Source organism: Leopardus geoffroyi, chromosome D3, assembly GCF_018350155.1.
Source record: "Leopardus geoffroyi isolate Oge1 chromosome D3, O.geoffroyi_Oge1_pat1.0, whole genome shotgun sequence".
NCBI lineage: Eukaryota > Metazoa > Chordata > Mammalia > Carnivora > Felidae > Leopardus > Leopardus geoffroyi.
Genome location: NC_059339.1, coordinates 43,074,082 through 43,096,124, shown reverse-complemented (window position 1 = coordinate 43,096,124; position 22,043 = coordinate 43,074,082). Strand labels below are relative to the sequence as shown.

General features: G+C 45.8%; 1 protein-coding gene across 2 annotated transcripts in view; it reads right to left on the bottom strand.

Moving 5' to 3' along the window:
- ENOSF1 (enolase superfamily member 1) overlaps window positions 1-21,559 on the bottom strand; it is a 29,376-nt gene extending 7,817 nt beyond the window's left edge. The window contains exons 1-11 of one of the 2 annotated variants that reach the window (XM_045457885.1): window positions 21,386-21,559; window positions 15,809-15,917; window positions 10,206-10,321; window positions 8,256-8,342; window positions 7,866-7,892; window positions 5,694-5,766; window positions 5,532-5,570; window positions 5,081-5,163; window positions 4,267-4,301; window positions 2,096-2,183; window positions 261-395 (exon numbers count right to left, since the gene is read on the bottom strand). In XM_045457885.1, coding sequence (XP_045313841.1) covers window positions 261-395; window positions 2,096-2,183; window positions 4,267-4,301; window positions 5,081-5,163; window positions 5,532-5,570; window positions 5,694-5,766; window positions 7,866-7,892; window positions 8,256-8,342; window positions 10,206-10,321; window positions 15,809-15,917; window positions 21,386-21,469 — 876 coding nt within the window. In that variant the 5' untranslated portion in view covers window positions 21,470-21,559. Of the gene's footprint in view, window positions 1-260; window positions 396-2,095; window positions 2,184-4,266; window positions 4,302-5,080; window positions 5,164-5,531; window positions 5,571-5,693; window positions 5,767-7,865; window positions 7,893-8,255; window positions 8,343-10,205; window positions 10,322-15,808; window positions 15,918-21,385 lie in introns of those variants that run through there. The other variant, XM_045457886.1, reaches the window with a different exon arrangement.
- Between the last annotated feature and the right edge of the window lie 484 nt (window positions 21,560-22,043).

The window sequence follows — 22,043 nt, the reverse complement described above, 5'->3', positions numbered from 1 at the left end:
CCAGAGGAATCTGCACTTTTGTTTCATTCTGGGGGAGTAAAATATTTTAGTATCAGTCAGATTTCTATATTTACAAAGTCTGGAGCCATGTCTATTAACCTTTGGTTCGTTGGCAGCCTTTCAACTCTTAGCAATGTACTGTCTCTAAAATATGTAAAAATGTAAAAGGGAAGAAGCAACGGGATTTTGGGATCTGTCAGACCAAACCCACAAACAAAAATACATGGCAGTAGTGACAGAGGCAGGAGCGGCTTTTCTACCTTGGAAATGGTAGCATGTCCCAGAATGTCATCAGGGGAGGTGGGTTCTTCAATCCACAGTGGCTTGAACTCAGCCAGCTTTGACATCCACTCTATTGCCTCAGGCACATCCCAGCGCTGGTTGGCATCCATCATCTGCAGAGAGACAGAGAGAGAGAGAGAGAGAGAGAGATCTTTCACCATGAGGTCTGCCTGGTACTGACTTGTGACAGGACTGCAGCTCTGAGGGAGGAAATGCTGTCACTCAGTGCCACCAACTGCTGAGCAAGACTTCCAGAGGGAGCCTGACATCTCCTCTGTGGAGGATCAGCATGCAGCCGTTACAAAAGGAGCCAAAGAACAGCCACCAAGACAGGCACTGTAGTTCTAGATGTGTCTTCTAGAGGAAATGCAACTCACAGAGCCACTGTGATGTCTGGAAGTGTCCTGGGCTAGGCTCAGGAGAAGTGCTTGCTGGCCCTGGAGCTCTGGCCCGATCTGCATTTAGGGCTTGGAAGTACAGCTGTCTTGCAGTATTCATTGTTCTGGAAACTACTTTATCACATTCTGGGTCATTCATCGTCAATTCTAAATTTGTTCACTAGTCATTTATTGACTATTGCCAACTATAAATCTGGCACAATAATAAATAACCCAAACTCTACCATTTATGAAGCACCTACTCAACTGGGTATTTTATGACGCAGTTCATATTAACTCAGTTTACAGAAAAGAAAACTGACATGCAGAGAAGTTAAGGAACTTGCCAAGAACAATGAGCCACGTAAACAGCTAGTTCAGATCCAGGCCTCTTTAACTCCCAGGCCCTGGCTCTCTGCATGTGGAGATCCTGCCTGGAAGTCAGGTGCTGGGTGTGCAGAGACTAAGACAGGGCCTCCCCAACCCTGACATTATCACGCTTTGAGAAGACAGACACGGAGGTGGGTATCTCTAGTAGAAAGTGCTAAGTGGTAAGAGTTTCCACAGGGGGCACTATGAAAACCAGATGATAGGACACCTAGAATCAATTGTACCACAAATTACTTGGAGAAGGATGACCCCTTAAAAGTAGCATTAACTCACATATAAATGGTGATACTTCTTATCCTAGGTCAAGGACCCAATTCCTATTTTAGTTAACTTAGGAAACATGCCTCCCAAACTCCACAAAAACATCTTGTGACTTTATAAAAATATTTTACATGTAATAAGAAATCTCTTATAAGAATGACTTTATAAAAATATTTTACATGTAATAAGAAATCTCTGACTGATCCTTACATTTATCTCAGCAAAGTCTGGCATCTCTTCAACATTGGCTCCCTGAGACTGGCCGCCTGATGGACCAGGCGGGATGTATTTTTTCAGGGGAGTCAAAGAATGGCACACTGGGGCTCCAAGGGGAGACCTGCTTGCTCAGGCGCTTCTGTGCCAGCAAGCAGGAATAATCCCTAAGCCTGATCTTACACAAGCAGTTCTGCAGAACAGACATTTTAAACTATCAGCTCACACAAATCTGTACTTCCTCTCTCACTCAGCTTTAAAATTCCCAGTGTTCTTTGGGGCACCTGGGTGGCTCAGTTGCATAAGCATCTGACTTTGGGTGAGGTCATCATCTCATGGTTCAAGTCCCACATCTGGCTCTGTGCTGATGGTGTGGAGCCTGCTTGGAATTCTCCCTCTCTCCCTCTTTCTCTGCCCCTTCAGCATGCTCTCTCTCTGTTTCAAAATAAATAAACTCTAAAAAATAAAATAAAATTCCCAACATTCCTTAATCCTTGCTTGAAATGAGTTGCATTTTGGCCCAAGACACAGGCTTCACGCAAGGCTTCTCAATGGTAGGGGAGGACATTTACCAACGTCTTCTCGGGTCCAATCATGTTTCTGATGAGTCGGCACCTACGGATGTCATCCTGGAGATCAGCACCCACTTTTACCTTAAACCTGTAAAACAAATGCGGTTTGGTAGTTTGGACGTGTACTGACGTGACAAAGACACGTGGATTTTCTGCAGAAGCAGCCGCCTCTGTCAATAATTCACAGGTCATATCTTCTAGTAACCTTTTGCCCTTTTCTGGTCAGTCCCAGACAAGCCACTTGAAAATAATCTGGCAAATGTATCAGGGCAATAAGGCTAAACCACCCGCTGACCCAAAGTCTAAGAACTAGGAGAGCAGTCAGATATTTAATAACACTGAGTTTTTACTGTGCCATGACAAGGAATTAAGAACAAAAGCCAGAATTGGAATTAAGGAGAAGTGCCTGTCACATCCTGAACGTAAAGAGTATGATTGATAGGGGTGCCTGGGTGGCTCAGTCGGTTAAGCATCCGGCTTTGGCTTAGGTCATGATCTCACAGTTTGTGGGTTCGAGCCCTGCATCCAGCTCTGTGCTGACAGCTCAGAGCCTGGAGCCTGCCTCAGATTCTGTGTTTCCCTCTCTCTCTGCCCCTACCCTGCTTGCACGTGCTCTCTCAAAAATAAACTTTTAAAAAAATTAAAGAAAAAAAAAGAGTATGACTGATAAAATACCTCCAGCTGTGCAGAGGTTTATACAAGGGCTTCATCCTGAATCAATGCAGTGAAAGGTCAGCCTTCCCTAGGTATCCAGAAAGAGGGAAGGTGCCGGCACTTCCTGAGCGCCTGCTAGGACTCCCATTGTGCTGATCCTTTTCAGATACCGCAACTTTGAGGAGAATCATGAGTTACTATTATTCCCATTTTATAGAGAAAGAAAATAAGGTTCAGACAGGTTGGGCCATTTGCCCATTATCACACAGCAAGTACCTGTAGAGATGAGGGGAAAAGGCAAGAGGCTGATTCCAAATCCATCATATCCCAAGCCTCTTTCCAATGCTTCATGCTGCCTCATTCAAATTCTCACTTCCTGACCCTTCATTTAGCTGAGGAGTTAACAAGAATTCAGTGCTTCCCAAACTTTAGCATGCACACAAGTCACCCTTTGACATGGGATCTTGTTAAAATGCAGATTCCTGAGCAGCCGGTCTGGGAAGAGGCTGGACTGCCATTTCTGACAAGCTCTCAGGAAATGCTGATGCTCCTGCTCCAGACTACACTGGCAGCAGCAGGGGGCCCGTGGCCAGACTGAGAGTCATGCAGGGAGCCTAGGGACCTATTACAGAATGTGCCACTGTGCGCTAAACTGGTAGACTCATGGTGACCACATCACGAGATGATGGTCCCTCTATGTCCTGCATGGTGTTAGGTTTTGGGACCACTGACAGCCACACTGTATCCAAAGGAAAACCCTAGGATGCCCAGGGGTCTATATCTGCTCAGCAGAGACAAGCAGAGAAGTGCCAACAGTTGGTCTGGAGAGAAGCAGCCTGGGGAGGAGAAGGGCCACCACTCCAGGGGAAGAGGAGACGCTTGGAGACTCTGCAGAGAACTGGAACCAGTAGCTGGAAGTTAATGGAAGGGAAGGACTCGATACATTTTGGGACTCTTTCTAACACACGGAGCCCTCAAACAATGCAAAAGCGCCTTGCAAGTTAGGCTCACTGCCTCTGCAGGTTTTCAAGTGGAAGCTGAGTCAATGCTTATTACTGATAGTAAAAGAGTGGACTTCTCGGGCGCCTGGGTGGCTCAGTGGGTTGAGCATCCAGGTCTTGGTTTCAGCCCAGGTCATGGTCTCACATTTCGTGGATTCAAGCTCCATATCAGGCTCTGTGTTGATGGTACAGAGTGTGCTTAGGATTCTCTCTCTCCCTCCCCCCTCTCAAAATAAGTAAACTTAAAAAAAATTTTTTTTTCAAGAGTTGATTTCTATTCTGGACTGGTGTTTGAAGTTGATGATCTCCAAGGTCTGTTTCTCCAAGGTCTTAGGGTTGTAATTAGGACTCACATCTCATCTTTGGAGAAAGCCTGGTCTACAGTGAGACTTCTCCTATGTATCCTCCATGTGAGACTGCTCCTGGACGAATCCTGGCCACCCTGGTGCCTTTTGTTCCTGGCCCATCATGCTGCTAACTGGGGCAGTGAAGCTCGTTACCGCGCAAACAAGTTACCTGGTCCAGCCGTCCTGCAGGGCCTTGGTGCAGAGCTGCGGGGAGAGGAGCACAGCCAGCATCACACACGGCAGAGCTCCCCTTGGTCTAATGAGGACCCCAGTTGTCCCTGATCTGGTTTCATATGCACTTACGGCAGCAGCGGGAACCGGAGGAACAGCTATGTGTTGATGCATTAAGAGCACAGTTTAGCCAACAGACCATAACTCTTTGTACCCATAGGATGACTTTCTTTCCTCATCTCTATGGGAACAATGTCTTTAATTGTTCACACTCCTCAAAGGGCAATGGAGCATTGATATCCCTCTTGTTAAAGCTAGGATATCCTGCAGCATCCAGAGAACTAATGGATGTGAGGGTAACAAACAGAAGCTAGTCTTTCTCTCAGCTGCAGGTACAGTGCAGTGGGATCAACCTCGCACTGACTGCAGCCGAGTACCAGCCACGGGGCCACAAGCGTCACACAACTCACAGCTTTTATCTGGAGCCTCCAAACCACCCACAAGACCCGTATTATTTCCCCATTTCACAGTGAGGAAACCGAGGCTCAGCATGGTTAGGTGTAACACTGCACGACACTACACTGCTGTCTCTGCCTGGGGTCAAATCCTGGACTGTCCCCTTCCAGGACCCAGGTGGGACATACAAGGTCACAGAGTCCCATGCCCACAATATGAGCGGCTTTACTTTTGCTCCAGTAGAAGTGCTTTCAGAATGGGGCCTTGGATCCACAATGATCTAGAAGGACTAACAAGAAAACTCCAGAAAGCCAGGAATATAAAACCTGTCTACAAAACCAGCTTCGGATGCCCACCTGCTTCAGCGTGTCATCCGAGTACCCCAGCCAGGCACATGATGTCGTGTAGGCAGGGTAGCCATGCATCAGCATTTGCCTTTCTGTGGAAACACAGAGCTTGTCAACATTTGTGCTTTCCAGGGACCTTCAGGATTAGAATTGCCTGTAGCTAAGCTGCTGCCCCCAGAGAATCCAGCAGTTCTCCTTCTGACCCTGCCTTTCACATGCACCCAGCCCCAAACCCAGCCTTTGGTCACAGTCACAATCATGCAAATACCAACGCTGTCAAACTACCCCAGGTCTTCCTGTCACACCCAGGACACATCCAGACGCAACTGCAACCGCCCATCAGAGGGCCTGGCTGCTGGGCACGAGGCATTTGGGAAGACACTATGAACCCCCAGACGACAGGGACATTCAAAAGGACAGTGACAGCAAAAACAATGAAGGAAATTTCCTCACCACCCACCTCTCTCTTTTTTGCCAATTTGACCTTTCTGCAGTATTCCTGGAAAAAAAAAAAGTATCATCACTTTTTTAGACAACAAAGCATGCATGCTATATGGTAGGTATGGCATGCCACATCAGTGGTACCAGAGAACTTCAGTTCTGTCACTTGAGTATGACTCACCATAGGCTTCCTCCTCAGTCAGGACGTCTGTGATGTACCTGAAATCTATGCAGGATAACAGCATCCTGGGGTCCTGGCAGTGTGACAGGAGAGGGGAAAGGCCCAAATCAATTCACAAATGGCTTATGTTTCTAAGGATGTGCTTACACTGAGACGTGGGATTACCCTTTCCGGGAAAGGACCTTTGGGATTTGTGTTAAATTGTTTGAGAGCCCTTCAGAGGGTCAGGGCTGACTCCCAAAGACATCCTCAGGTGCTCCCGCTGCAACCCCCTCCTCCCTTCCCGTCCCTTCCCCTCCTGACACCTAGGCTCCAACCATCCCAACTAACATGGCTTCTGGAAAGAGGATCCGGCATGAGGCAAGCACTCAGCATGAGTAAGTGGATAGATGAGCGCCTGGTATCTCTCTAGACATCATTGCTCTACACATCAGGGCTGACTGGGATACTGGCGCAGCTCAGCAGGAGAGGAAAGAAGGCTGGTATCAGAGCCAGGCTCCCCGGGTCAACCCTATGCCCACTATTTATTAGCAGCATGACTGTGGTCAATTTTTTCTCTTGTCAAATTGGGTAATTCACTTCACCAACAGGTACAGAATGGATTAAACGTGGGAGGCCACCCTGGACCATCACTGGCTGTTCTCTCCCCGCCTCTTCCTGCCCCATGCTCACTACTCTGGCCACACCGGCAAGGCCAACATCTCAGCTGGATCTCTGGTTGAGACCCCTCCCCATCTCAGTCTAACAGTTGGGAAGCAACCAGTAGCTTCACTCCCTCTCAGGTTTTACTCTGACCAACAGTCCTCCACTAGTCTGTCAAAAATTGTAAAAGCTCGGGGCACCTGGGTGGCTCGGTCAGTTAAGTGTCCTACTCTTGATTTCGGCTCAGGTCATGATCTCTCAGTTGTGTGATCGAGCCTTGCGATGGGTTCTGCAATGGGCGTGGAGCTTGCCTGGGATTCTCTCACTCTCTCTCTCTCTCTCTCTCTCTCTCTCTCCCCCCCCGACCCCTCCCTCACTCACCTGCACATGCACTCTCTCTCTCAAAATAAACATTTTAAAAAATTGTAAAAAAAACTCAACGCTGAGATTCTGCCTCTTTTAAGACCATCGGCCACTACTGGAACAGGAAATAGAATCCATAAGAATGAAGTCACACCTCTCTGGTGCCTCTCAACTCATTCAGTTTGGGGAGTCGCCTCCTACACCCCCTGAAAGCCTAACCTTAAGCCTAGAGGGTGGCTCATGTCCTTCCCCTTCAGATGGGGCCCCCAGGCCACCTGCAACCATGTCGATGGTGTGATATAGCCTGTCTTCACTTTCTCCCAGAGAAGAGACGATGTCTGCTGACCAACAGTCTTCAAAGCCAAGGTGTTCTTTGTTTTTCCCAAATGGTGATGTCAAATAATAACAGGGCCTTCATCTGCTGGCTACCAGGATTTTAGTGACCACATAAGACATCACCCTAAGGCAGCTGATGCTCAAAGAGATTAAGTGACATGCCTCAGGTCAACCTGCCAGAAAGTGGAGGAGCCCACATTCAAAGCCAGGTCTGCCTGGGTCTGAAGGTCACCCTCCTTAACTTGCCCATTGCCCAGCTTTTTTTCCTCCTCCCCTGGCAGGCGCTCTTCCCTGCCACAAACAGGACAAGGAAGAAGGAAACACCGAGGTACCTATCTTCAGCGTTTGGCTCCTTCTCTTCCGGAATCAGATAATGGAGACCACAACACTCTAAATTCAAAGTGACCAGATGACATCTTAATAATAACATCTTGCTCTTCAGAGTTTGTGAAACACTTTTATCATTTGGTCTTTCAACCAATTCTATGAGGTTCTCAGAGAAGTGATGATTGTCCCCTTTTCATAATTGGGAAACAGAGGCTCAGAGAATTTGCATTACATGTGAAGCCTCCACAGTGGGGGAGGCAGGACCCAAACTCAGTGCTTCCCATGGACCACTGTGTGTGGGCACACCCAGCTGTTACCTCAAATACCAGAAAAGAAATATTAGGGTTTACTGGGGTTTTACTTTACCATCACTATGGCGACCCACAGACAATTCTGAATATATTTGCTGATTTACAAAAGGCAAGTAATCCACGAAATCCATCTCATTTATACTGCAACACTATTATAATTGTTTAATGTTATAATGTTAAAGAATTTACTTACCATGTCAACAAGTAACTTCCACAGAGGCTTGGGGGAAAAAAAAGAATTTTAAATCATGTGTAAAGTGCCCACTTCTTCCCCTGAAAGTAAACTCAAACTCCCACTTTCAAACACCTGCCCACTAGCCCACAGGCACACCCGGATCTCTAATGCTGCCTCCTGACTCCTCACCTCTGCTGCTCTCCCATTTCTTTCTCAGCCCTTTCTAACCTACTCCTATGGTTTCCTAACTACTGCCACGGAGAAAACACATCAAACAAATTTCCACATTGCTTTTGGAGGCCTGCGTCTTTGGTCTTTAGAAGGCTGCTCGTAGAGGAACTATTTAGTCCTCTGCCACGTGTTGGATTATTCCACAGAGCTCCTGCAAGTGCTCCTCCAGTGAGTTACCTTTCCCTCCTGCTTGGCCCACAGGTCCCACACAGCGTTGAGAACAGCCGCGGTCGCCAGATGCACAACACCTTTCTCGGGACCAATCTGGTTAGGAAGCAAAATACACCAGCATTTCTTAGACATGAAAGAGATAGTTAGGTCTCCTAGCCAGGGACACATTTCAAGAGTTAAAAGCCATCAATAAAAGCTCACAAAGAGGTTAAGCTTTTTTAATATACTTTAAAAAACTTTTTTTTTTTTTTCAATTTTAGAGGTTGGGGGCAGGTTGGGGAGAGGAGCAGAGGGATTGAGAGAGAACCCCAAGCAGGCTCCACGCTGAGCATGAAGCCCGATCTCACAATCATGGGATCATGACCAGAGCCAAAATCAAGAGTCAGGTGCTCAACTGACTGAGACACCCAGGTGCCCCATGCTTTTTTTTTTTTTTAATAGTCTCTAACCTATAGAAAAGTTGCAAGAACAGTACAAAAAACTCCTGTATATTACCCCCAACTCTCTGTGTATGTATATACAAATATTATATATATATTGTGTGTGTGTGCACACACACACATAATATATATACACAATTGATTTCACTGAACCATTTAAGTTGCAAATATCATGCTCCTGGAACCCTAAATACTTCTGTGTGTAGGTCATAAAAACAAGGACATTTTCTCACATAACCACAGTACAATGATCAGATTCAGGGAATATAACATTGATAAGAATACTATTGCCTAAAACAGTCCATAATCAAATTCTGCCAATTGCCTCAATAATGTACTTTATTTTATTAACATTGCATTTGGTTGTTCTGTCTCTTCAGTCCCCCTTTATCTGGAACAGTTTTTATTTTTTTAAGATGCTGTTGACATTTTTAAAGCACATGGGCTGGTTGACTTGTAATAGTGTTCCTCAGACTGGGATTCAGGTCATACTTTTTTGGCACAAATTCTAAGTAAGCAATAATGTCCTTTTGGTTTTTTATTAGGGCTATTATCTTTTAGCACTTAGGTAAGTCAGTGTCCACTGGGCTCTTACTTAGGGAAAATGGTAACCTCACAGTATAAGATTACTATTGTCCCCAAACTGGGGCATCCATTGATCATTCTTGCCTCAATCAGTTATGGCTACAATTCTTTACATTCTTCTGTTCTATTATAATGACAAGCTTTCCCTAGCTGTTTGCTTACTACCTGAATGCACTCATGGATTCTTATGTTATTCAATGAGCTATAAGCCATTACTAACAAATTTATTTTGATCCTTGAATTGTCCCAGATTTGGCCAGTGGGGACTTCTTCAAGGGAATGCCTTTAAAAGTAAGTTCAACTTGCTTTGCAGAAAGTTAAAAATGAAATCCAAGGCAACACAGAGAATGCCTTCCCTGTGCCTTTCTATGTGCATGGATGAGAAACTGAGCAGAGTTAATAAAAAATAGAGCTGATGTGGGACGACGGCAAGGTCCCAGTTACTGGACTGATCTTACTGTGACAGAATCCTTTCTCTAGAGCCTCACTCTTCTCATGCCTTGAACTTAGGGTTCAAAATATAGACCTATACATGTAAAAGTGCTCTGGTCTCCATCTTTTTAACTTTGCTCTTCTCTTATGATTCTGGCTTTAATAACTTCCTCCCCCAACTCTAATGCCACCCACATTACCTCTCACCCAGAAAGGATGCCCATTCAGTACTTTATCTTCTAGAGTGTCTAGAACACTTCTTCCATTCAAGGAGTAGAGATGAGGTCCATAGGATCCAAATATATCCAGATTCAAGTCTTACAGAAAGGAATATCAATTACCTCAAAACACTGATTGTCTAAATGGTTGAAGCCCTAATTTAATAGTGTTTTACCTTAAAATTGTAAGCCTGTCTGTTTTCACATTTGTTGCAATCAAAGCACATCTTAGACCTTAGTAATATTACTTGTAAGAACATTTTAAAAATTAGGTCCCTTACCCATCTGAGCTGCCCATCACTGGTGAGCTGCCTGTAGAAGCCTCTGAAGTCACCAACGATGTCCCCGAGGTCCTTATTAAGCACATGGTGGGCGAGGGCATTCACAGCACAGGCAACTATTAAATAAGGATTCAATTCTTGGGTATGTCTTGGTATGATGCCAATAAATTAAGACGTGAAAACACCACAACTACTGTGGGATTTTATGAAGGAAACTTTAAATACAAAAGGTACATGTTTTGTTTTGTTTTTAAAGTTCATTTATTTTGAGAGAGAGACAGAGTGAGTGAGAGCAGTGGAGGGGCAGAGAGAGGGAGAGAGAGAGAATCTCAAGCAGGCTCCCCACTGTCAGCACAGAGCTTGACGCTGGGCTCGATCCCACAAACCGTAAGAATAATGACCTGAGCTGACTGAGCCACCCAGGTGCCCCTAAAGGTACATGTTTTTAAATACTGCCTCAAATATGTCTTTTGGGTTTGTCATAAATAATACCACATATGTAATACAGCTGTTAATCCATACACTGAGCTTAATATCTGAGTAAAGCAAACACATTTTGAATGGTTGCCATTTGAAAAACTGAGCCATAGGTATGAAAGTTTATTTTATTTTTTGATATGAAAATTTAAATCCTATTCCCAATATATTTTCTTGTTCACTTTATAAAGTGTCCATTTTTTTTTTTAATGTTTATTTATTTCTGAGGCAGAGAGAGACAGAGCATGAGTGGGGGGAGGGTCAGAGAGAGAGGGAGACACAGAATCCGAAGCAGGCTCCAGGCTCTGAGCTGGCAGCACAGAGCCTGACGCGGGGCTCGAACTCACGGACCGTGATATCATGACCTGAGCCGAAGTCGGCCGCTTAACCGACTGAGCCACCCAGGTGCCCCAAGTGTCCAGTCATTTTCAAAATCAAACTTCTCTATTTCATTGTTCCTAAGGAATAAAGGACTGATTTATCAAATTAAAAAAAAAAAAAAAAAAAGCAGTGGGGGGAAGCGCCTGAGTGGCTCAGTTGGTTAAGCATCTAACTCTTGATTTTAGCTCAGGTCATGATCCCAGGGCCCTGGGATTGAGCTCTGGCATCAGGTTCTGTGCTGAGCTTGGGGCCTGCTTGGATGAGAAACTCTCTCTCTCTCTCTCTCTCTCTGCCCCTCTGGCATGCTCTTTCTCTAAAGTTAAAAAAAATAAAAGTAAAAAAAAAAGAGGTACCTTCCAATTATTGTCAAGCATAGAAAATATCTTGAAGTCACACTATAACACACTACTAAAGATGAAACGAATTTGAAATAAACAATACTTACATGTAAAATGTTAAAGTACATGAAAACACTTTTCTTAAAGATTTAATTTTTTCCTATTGATTTATGATATACTACACTTTATTTATTTTGAGAAAGAGAGAAAAAAAGTTTATTTATTTTGAGAATGAGTATGAGCAGGAGAGGGTCAGAGAGAGAGGGAGTGTGAAATCCCAAGCAGGCTCTGTGCTATCAGCTCAGAGCTCAACATGGGGCTAGATCTCATGAACTGTTTGACCATGACCTGAGCTGAATCAAGAGTTGGATGTTTAACCTACTGAGCTACCCAGGCACCCCACTATATGTTTTCTTAAGTAATTTGAAGGTCAAATTTAATTTGGCTCAGAATTACCATCCTTTTTTTTTTTTTCCGTATTTTACTTAAAAAGGCTTTATTGTATTATTTCAGATGAAGAATAAGTAACAGATTGAATTGGAAAGACCCTTCTATCCTTCAGTCATGCTAGAAAACAATTAGTACACATAAATGACCAAAATAATCAAATCAAGTCATCTAGCCCCAAAGCAATTAATAATTTTTTTTTGATAAATTTGTTGTTTGGTGTTGCCATTTCTGTGATTATTACTCAGGTCATTTCATAGGATAGCTGTTCTACTAACTACTGGTGCAGTTTTACTATCCTCCAGATCCTAGGAGAAAGACCTCTGACATATCTGAAACAAGCTGTCAGGATGCGCCTGGCTTCTATGTGGGACAGTGTTCATACATGAATGCACACCTGCTCTCAAATGTAGCATTAGGGCTGGAGCAACCACTGCATGTTCTCTAGGGCTTCTGTTAAGGGCTATAGAATCATTCCAGTTCAGATATGCATTCCCTAGAATGTGAGAAGACAGAATCCTTCTCACACCTTGATGGTTGGTGCTCTAGGATTAAAGACATCTGAAGAGCTAGTCAGCAACTCACAAAGAGGTATATACATACCATCATCTAGTTAAAACTTCCATCTCGTTGATGAGACAGCTGCTAGAAACCACTGATGAAGCATACCTCTGGTTTGCCCCACATGGAAAATGCCCTTAACAAAGTTGAGGATGAGCTCACCTTTCACAGCTCTAAGAGATGCATAAGCAGCACTAATGTATTCATCTATAGCACAGATTTTCCTTGCTCAAAAGGAGGGCACTGCAAGAAAGTAACTAAAATTGGGTGCATTCGACAGAAATCTCGGTAGTGGTGGTCATCCAGCGTACAGGACAGTCTGCCTCAGGTTTGCTTTGATGCCATGGGTGGGAAATTCATCTGGAAAAAACTGGTCACTGAAGGCACGTCTTGCTAACTCCCTGCCACCCTCTGGCACAGACAGGACAAGTCAGTAAGGCCGATGGATGACCATGGGTGTCTGAGCCTGAGGGCTGGTGTGAACCCTTATGGCTGTTTTTTGTCTCTTTAGAAATTCTTCTTTCTTCATCTTTTTTTCTTCTATTTTTTTAAGAACTATATTGGTGTCTTCTATACATTAAACAAATAACTGTAACCCTCCCTTCCTGTCTCTCACACATGCAAACAAGCACTACCTTCACAGTAATGAGGAAAGCACTATTTTTTTTCTTTTTCTAATCATAAAAGAATGCACAGGTAAGTAAGCTGGTAAAAGTGCAGGAGAACCGTGATGTGCTAATGGAATGTTTTTTCAACTTGAATGGAAATGCCATGTAACACATTCAGTGAGACTGCGATGAATCACCCGAAATAGGGAGCAAGTTTAAAGCTAAAACGGGGGCACCTGGGTGGCTCAGTTGATCAAGCGTCCGACTCTTGATTTTGGTTCAGGTCATCATCTCGCATGCAGTTCAGGAGCTGGAGCCCTGTGTCGGGGCTCTGCACTGGCAGAAAGCCTTGGAATTCTCTTTCTCTCTCTCTGCCCTTCCCCCTCTCTTGTGAACTCTCCCCTTTCTCCCTCTCTCTAAATAAATAAATAAACTTCAAAAAGCCCATAAAGTTAAAATGGGTTCTGTCATATTGTGGTCTGAAAAAGGCTCCGGAAGCCAACTACATCACCGCAAAAGAAGCATTTATTATAGACATAGAGAGATGGCATCTCCCCTGGCTGCGATGTCCATCAGGACAGCTGGGAGGGGGTGGGAATGGAGGAGGCAGAGGTCCATGAAGGCCCAAAGCACAGAGCTCAGCAACCAGAGAGGGGGAGACTCCTATCTCCTATATCAAGTCCCAGTGAGCACAAAACACGTGCAGGGTCCCCATACTGTGTGCCCCACTCAGCAAAGTTCAAAGTCTCGGCTATTACCAGAGTGGTTCCAATGGTCCATCCCATAACATATTTTGTAAGCTTGCTGAGTTTTACACAACCTTTGGGGGCCACCCTATATGGTCTGCAATATGGAGAAGGCAGCTTCATAAAGCACTCAACTTACACCAGAGACCATTAAAGTTGCGGGCAAAGCTGACACACAGCTCACTAACTTATCGTGGCCAGCGGTCACTGCCTTTGGAAAAACATTAACAGCAAATGGTTGACTTAATGGGGAGGGGGACAGGAAATCATTGCTGAGTCTCCTGCTACCTGGCAAAGTCCTAGCTACCCTTCAAGACGAATCTCAAAGCCTCATCTCTGTTCTGAAGCTGCCCACAGCTCTCCTGGAAAATGAACTAACCCTCTCTCTGTTTAACTTGTACCAAGTCTTTTATTTTTTTTTAATGTTTACTTCTTTTTGAGAGAGAGAGAGAGAGAGAGCGCGCGAGCGCTCAAGCATGAGTGGGGGAGGGGCAGAGAGAGAGAGGAAAACAAAGAATCCAAAGCAGGCTGCAGGCTCCAGGCTCTGAGCTGTCAAGACAGAGCCCAAGGCAAGAATCTAACTCACAAAATGTGAAATGCGAGATCATGACCTGAGATGAACACTTAACCGGGTGAGACCCTAGGCACCCCTAACTTGCACCAAGTTTTAAAAAAGTGTCCTTCTGGGGCGCCTGGGTGGCGCAGTCGGTTGAGCGTCCGACTTCAGCCAGGTCACGATCTCGCGGTCCGTGAGTTCGAGCCCCGCGTCGGGCTCTGGGCTGATGGCTCAGAGCCTGGAGCCTGTTTCCGATTCTGTGTCTCCCTCTCTCTCTGCCCCTCCCCCGTTCATGCTCTGTCTCTCCCTGTCCCCAAAAAAATAAATAAACGTTGAAAAAAAAAAAAAAGTGTCCTTCTAGGGGCAGCTGGGTGGTTCAGTCAGTTTAAGTGTCAGACTCTTGATCTCTGCTCAGGTTTTTATCTCAGGGTCAGGAGTTCAAGCCTCATGTTGGGCTCCATGCTGGACATGGGGCCTACTTAAAAAATAATAAAAATAAAACAAAAGTTAAAAACTGTCCTCACACTGCACAATCGTTTCTGTTAAAGTTCAAGAAAGGTTCCCTTGTCCTTCCTACACACACACATACACACACACTCCTTTCATCTGCTTGACAATATTAGAATCTTTCAGTGGGGCAAGGCTTCCACTTTACATGTAGGGAGAGCCGACAGTGCAAGTACCCTTGGAAGAGCTGTCGTATCACCACCAAAGTTAGAGAACCTGTTTCCTTCCTAGATCCTCACTCATCAACTATCATAATTTGGTTTCAGATCCTAATGATCCATGGAAATTGACTGGCAAAGGTCATCTTTTTTTACTTCTTGAATTTTGTACCTTGTGCGTGGATTATGTACTTCAAAAAAAATCAAACAAACAACTTGTATTTAAATGTGGAAAGAAAGCACTTTAGGCAGTCAGGAGTTCTGTGGGGCTAGCTGAGCAGCTGTCTGGATCTCTGTTTCTTTATTTCTAAAATGTGAGGGCCCTCAAGACCACCACTGAGCTCTCTCCAGCTCTGAGAGAATGACTTCACTCGTGGTTCAATGTGCCTCCTGCACAACCAGCTTTCCCCAGATGACAGCTCCGAACCCAGGCAGCCAGAGGCCCTTCTGCCATGAAAAGCAGTGAACTTGAAACCACTTGGTATGAAGTACTTTGAAGAGCGAGGGGCTCACTGTGCACATCACAATGAGCCTTTCCACATAAATGCCCGTTGGTCCTTCTGGTGTCCCTCAGCCACCATCACCCCCGCCCCCCGGCCTAGCTCAGACAGAGAAACAGGCTGAGATTCACAGATATTCCCGCAGTCCATCGATGACTGCAAGGAGAAGGGCCAAGTTCTGCCACCTTTTCTCCCAATGAAACAAACTATGAAACACTATTTTTACTCACCTTGAGCAATGTACATACAGAGAAAAGTAAGGTCACCACTGGAATCTAAGTGCAAATTAAGCATTCTGGAAACTTAAGAGAAAGGTCAACTCACCAACTTCCGTGCCTTTTCCCAGAGTGAAGGTAATTCCATACCCTTTGAGCCCGTCTTCTGCATCGGTCTCTAAGACAACATATGCAGCCGAATAATCAGGGTCTGTGTGCTGCAGGAAAAATGCACCCCGTCCCACAAGGCAAATGTGAGGAATCCAAACGTACACCTCAGAACATCACATAAGAATAGAAAATGCAACAGGAGGCGTGCCTGGGCAGCTTAGTCGGTTAAGCATCTGACTTTGGCTCAGGTCACGAATGATCTCAAGGTTTGTGAGTTTAAGCTCCATGTCGGGCTCTGTGCTGACAACTCAGAGCGTGGAGCCTGCTTCAGATTCTGTGTCTCCCTCTCTCTGCCCCTCCCCTGCTTGCTCTATCTCTCTCAAAAATAAAAAACTTTTTAAAAATGCAACAGGGGACATGCAAGACGAGCTCCAATTCGATAGACCCCTTGGTGTACCCCATTTTCTGCAGGAGTTCTAAATGGACAAAGGGAAAGTCCTTCTGAAAGATCCATATTATTTTAACAAGGGCAACATGTCCATTTTTAGTGTCAGTTTGCAATTAGACAAATTGCAAACTTGCAATGATCAGCTTAGATTTTAATCCGGAGTTTTCACCTAAACTACCTCTCTCAACTGTCTGAGCAGAGCTATATTCACAAGGTTTTTGTTTTGTTTTGTTTGGGGTTGTTTTTTTACTTTAGTTTTGTTTTTTTTGAGAGAGCATAAGTGGGGGAGAGGGTCAAAGGGGGAGAAAGAGGAAGAGAATCTTGAGCAGCCTCCATACCAATGTGGGGCTCAATCCAGCGACCTGGGATCATGACCGCAGCTGAAATCAAGAGGCAGACACTCAACTGACTGAGCCCCACAAGTAGCTGCAAATGGAAGCAGCCAAGGTTTCAGAAAGCCTCACAGAAAATTGAGCTTATCTTTGTTGCAATTTGCAGCAGGGCTGAAAAGACAATGGCACAGGTCAAGGAGATCATTGGGGGAAAACAAAGAACAAAACTTCAAAACAAATTAGCCTGTTCTTTGTTTTTTAACTTTCTACTATCAATGGTATTTTGATAAGTGTTTACGGACAGACTATTATGAAACTCAACACTACTTGTCAATATGGGAGATGCAGAGGTGAAAAAAACCAGTCTGTCTCTAGAAATCTCTCATAGAGTGAGAAGAAGCCAACACACAAGAACCAGGCGAGGGCGGTTCTAGGACAGTACAAGGTCAGGTGCTAATATGTGGTCAGCCAGAAGTACCACGGAAGGGCAAGAGGGAAAGAGGAGGGGAAGCAGGGGATGAAGACAATGGGATGGACAAAGGGACAGATGAAGGCATGTGGGCAAGGGGTAGCAATACGAAACCCCAAAACCTGGGAGACAGAGGAGTACAAGGCCCCTGAGGCACTGGGTGGCAAGTGAATGGAGACGAGCCTGGATAGGGGGTGTGGGGGCAGATAACGGAGACCCCCAAAGCCAGGCAGAAGATCCAAATGCATGAAAAAGGAATGCAATGTGCAACTACTGAAGACTGGACGATGACAATTTATTACTGTTTTTATTATTATTATTGTTATTATTACAGAACATTTGTTGTTCTGGCACACTGTTTTAAAAGCCACTTAACTTAATCCTCACAACAATATTATAAAGTAGGTGCTATTATCCCTGACAGATGAGGAAATTTGAGTTTAAAGAGGCAGAATTGAAATCCCCATATTCAGGGAAGGGGAGAAGGCACACACAGTGGACAGGAGGTCTTTGTCTGGCATCAAAGCCTAGTGCGGGGGGAGCACTGGGTGTGAAGGGTTGCTGAGCTGTGTATCAGAGACTGTGCAGAGGGCTGACCTGGCACAGACATGTATGCCCTTAAGAAAGTTACAGTTTAGAAGCCAGGGTTACAAAAACTCTACTAACATGAGGCAGGACATGGTAAGTCTCTGGGAGAAATGCAGACTAAGGAAGCCAGGCAGAGAGCACCATCAGCTGAATGCACTCAAGGCTGGAGGAGGCTTTATGATGAAAATAGAACCTTGAGTCAGTAGGTTGAGGATGGGGAGCTTTGCAGCAGTGGGGGAGGGCACGAAGGACCTGCAAGTCAGGAGAGAATACTTGCGTGACAGTGGCAGTGAAGAGACAAAAAAGGGAAAGACTGGGGTGCCTGGGTGGCTCAGTTGGGTAAGTGTCCCACTCTTGGTTTCAGCTCAGGTGTGTGATCTCACGGTTCGTGAGTTGAAGCCCTGTACTGGGCTCTGAGCTGATGGTGCGGTGCAGAGCCTGCTTAGGATTCTCTCTCTCTCTCTCTCTCTCTCTCTCTCTCTCTCTCTCTCTCCCTCCCTCCCTCCCTCCCTCCCTCCCTCTCCCTCTCTGCCCCTTCTCCCACTTGCACTCTCTTCTCTTGCAAATAAAAAAAAATTTTTTTAAAGAAAAGAAAAGAAAAGGGAAAGACTGAAGTGTGTTTCAGGATTGTTGACACCCTGGTTTGACCACTGGGTTCTGGAGAGGGGAGATCCAGAAATGAGATCTGGGAATCATTGGCCTACAAGGGGGCACTGAAGCCGTCAACACAGAGCGGGGGTGTCTTACTAGGAGTGTGCAATGAGATGGGGGTGGAGGGGGAGTGGAGGGAAGGGAGCAGGGAGCAGCCTTGAAGCCTGAGCTTTGCAGAGGGAAGGGGATCAGTACAGGAAGCAGCAGCAGCCAGCCAGGGGGCAGAATGATGGCAGGAAGAGGAGGCTCAGCAGACAACATGACATGCAGACCAGGGGTAAGGACCCTGGAAGCAGAAATAACGTCAATCCCAAGAGAAGGAAGGAGACAGAAGTTGATTACAGATGAAGGAGGAAGTAAATGTAAAGGTCAGAGGCCAACAGGAATGAACCAGTAATTTAGCGTGTAGTGGGAAAGGAGCAGACAAAGAAGGAAGTAGAGGTGTTAGGGTCAAGGAAAGGTGATTCCAAAATGGGAATCCCTGTCTATGTGGGACAGAAAAGGAACCACTGGAAAAAGAGACTAAAGAAGAAAATACTGGATGGAGAGGGAGGGGAGAAGAATGGGGGCCTTGGGAGTCAAAAGGGGTGGGAATGGGGACACAGAATAGATAAGTTTGGGAGGATAGGACTTACAGGATAAAGGGAAAGAAAGACCAGAGGGTTGGTTTGGAGACTAATGTGGGGAGATGGGGTTAAGGGTGCATTTGTTTTCAGTCTTCTGGGTGATGCAGTGGGCAGTCTTCTAACTGCTGGGGGTGCAGGAAAAGGAGCCAGAGCAGCAAAAGAGTGGAGTGGTCTGACACAGGCACTCGAGGGAGCTCAGCAGACAATGGGGAAAGGAGAGGAAAAGTATGCATAGGAAGTGGTGGGGTCAGCTGGAGCTGGGCTGTGAGCCCCTAGCCCCGGGGCTTATGGAAACTTGATGAGTGCCTAGACAAGCAAGCAACTTGTAAGTACCACCCAGCCTTGAGCACTCCACTTTTCCTAAAAGGCCGATTAAAAACAAAAGAAATCACAGTGGAATCCTTTACCTCTAACAGACTTGGGGACTTCATGAATATATCCTACTTCTGATTAGGAAGGCTCACTCTGCTGCTAAGTGCTGAACACAGCTGAATTGCTGAGTTCAGCAAGCCGTGAGGGCACGGGAAGCAGTACCACCAAGAAGTGCAAAATAGCACATTCTGTTAAGAAGGCACCTAAGAATCAGCACACAACACACCCCATATCTCTGGAAGATAAATACTTAAGTATTTATGAGTTTGCAATACTCATAAATATTAGACTTTAGATTAGGTTTAGGTTTAGATTAGGTTTAGATTAGATTAGGTATTAGATAACCTCTCCTGACCCAGAGGACATAAACCACTCAGGCCCAGGGACAAATTCCATTTCTTAAATTATTCTACAGTACACCAGGCTACTTTAACACTTCACAAATTCAAAGCAGAGAAAAATCTAGGCCAGAGCCCCTTTCTGCTTTAGTTTCCTCATATGTAAATAGTAATTACAGCCAACACTTTTTGATGGCTTACTCTGTGTCAAGCATTTTACAGGCATCTCATTTAATGCATGAAGTAGATACTATTATACTCACGTATGGAGAAGATAGCCGAGGCTTAGAGAGAAGGAGTTGTTTACCCACAGCTGCTACATCTCAGAGAGGTAAAGGTGGTTGCACTAGCTCAGGTGTTTGAATTTTACAAGGCAGGGAAATGTCAAGCATCTGGAGATCCACCAAGGATTGCCAACTGGGTGTTTTTTTAAGTCACTTACCATAATATAAGAACACATAAGGATTTTTAAAAGTGGAAATAACTTAATCTCAGAATAAATGACATTCTTTTTTTAAAGTTTATTTCTTTGAGAGAGAGAGAGAGAAGACAGAGGATCCCAAGCATGCTCCACGCTGTCAGTGCAAAGCCTGATGTGGGGTTCGAACTCACAAACCATGAGATCATGTCCTGAGCCGAAATCAAAAGCCAGATGCTTAACCAACTGAGTCACCCAGGCATCCCTAAAAGATGTTCTTTTAAATGTCAGAACTTTGGTTGGCACTTTTTAATGAGAAACTTATTTTTTAAAAATATTTCCAGTACACAAAGAGCATAGGTCATGTACTGATATCAGCCTGCCCTCCGCCCACTTAGGAAGCACAACATTATAGGATGAATTAGAGTCCTCTGGTACTCATTCCTCTCCCTCCACATAGGGAGCAAGTAACCATTATCCTAACATGGATGTTTCTCAATTCCCAGCATGTGTTCACACATGAGGATCCTCAGGGAGACCCAGAGGTCATAAAACACTGGGGCCCAGAGACAAATTCCATTTCTTAAATTATTCTACAGTAAATGCCTTCCTGTATTTGGGAACCACTGCACTAGACGGTGGTAGGTGGGAGGAGTCCCTCTAAACACTCTCAATAAGCAAAAACGCCCTTCAGTATTTAAGTCAAAGCCTGTGCCTTTACTGTATCTCCAAAGACGGGAATTTGCATAACTCTCTACAGTGGCAAATCCTTTACAACAATGTTTTGGTAATTTCATAAAAGCCCCCCCTCACATGACCCAGAGTTACTACCAGCTTGTTTGGTTTCCTAGCCAGTGTGACTTCATTTCACAGATGGGCCCAAGATGCCCAGAGAGGTTAAGCGTCTTTCCCACGTCACACAAGTTGTGGAAGAGGCAGGATCACCACCCAAAACAGCCAGTATCCCACCACGAACTCCCCCTCTCAGTACAGAGAAGCCAGCAATGTGTTCTAGGGTTTCGTTGGTGGGGATTCAACAAAACCACTTTGCTGTCGTTGGCATATTAGGCATTTTACTATTTACAGCAAAATGCGGATCGTAAATGCAAAAACAGGAAATATTAAACGTCAAAAGGAAAAAAAATGCGAAAAAAGAAAAAGCCCCGGGGAATGGAGAGTTTCTGGTTACTTTTACTCCCCTTCCAGGCCTCCGCCTTTGCAAAAGCAACAGTTCCAAAGTGGGGAACTTCCGCGACCCACTGGACTGCCCGCGCCTACTCGGGGCCTGGGCGTCCTCGCGGCGAGAGGGCACCCGCGGTCGCTCAGCGCTTACCATGGCGTCCGAGCCGTGGCCCCCCAGCGACGTGGGGAAGCGCACGTCCCGCACCGAGAGCCTGGAGATCCTGCCACGCACCATGTCACCGCCCAGCACCCGGAGCCGGCCGCGCCGCCGACTGAGCCGCCGACTCCGCCGCAGACCCCGTGGGCGGAGGGAGGGGCAGAGCCCGGCCCGGCGGACGCTGATTGGCCGCACGGCCGCGACCGAGAACTTGGCCGGCCCCGAGTGGCAGGCTCAGTTCCGGGCTCCCCGGGACGCCCGAGCGGTTCCCGCCGCGTCTGCAACCCCGTGCTGCCACGCACGGCGCTCGCGAGGATTCGCTCTGGGCCGCGGCGGACCCGAGACTTAGGAGGACGTCCCGCGCCGCGTCGGGAAACTAGCGAAGTGACCTTCTCGGGAGCGGCGCCCAAGACGAAGGAGCAGGGTCTGACCAGAGTGCAATCGCCTAGAAGCACATTGGGGCCACGGGCTCCACGCCTGACCTGAGTCAGAGGGCAGATGCCGGCCAGCCAGGGGAGACGCTAGAAAATCTGATGAGTCTTTAAGTAACCTCAGCCCCCGTTCGCCACCTGAGAAATTAAGAAGCAGATCACCATTTATTACACCCCTTCTGATGCAGAGTGTTTTAAATGCATTACCTCTTATCCCGTCT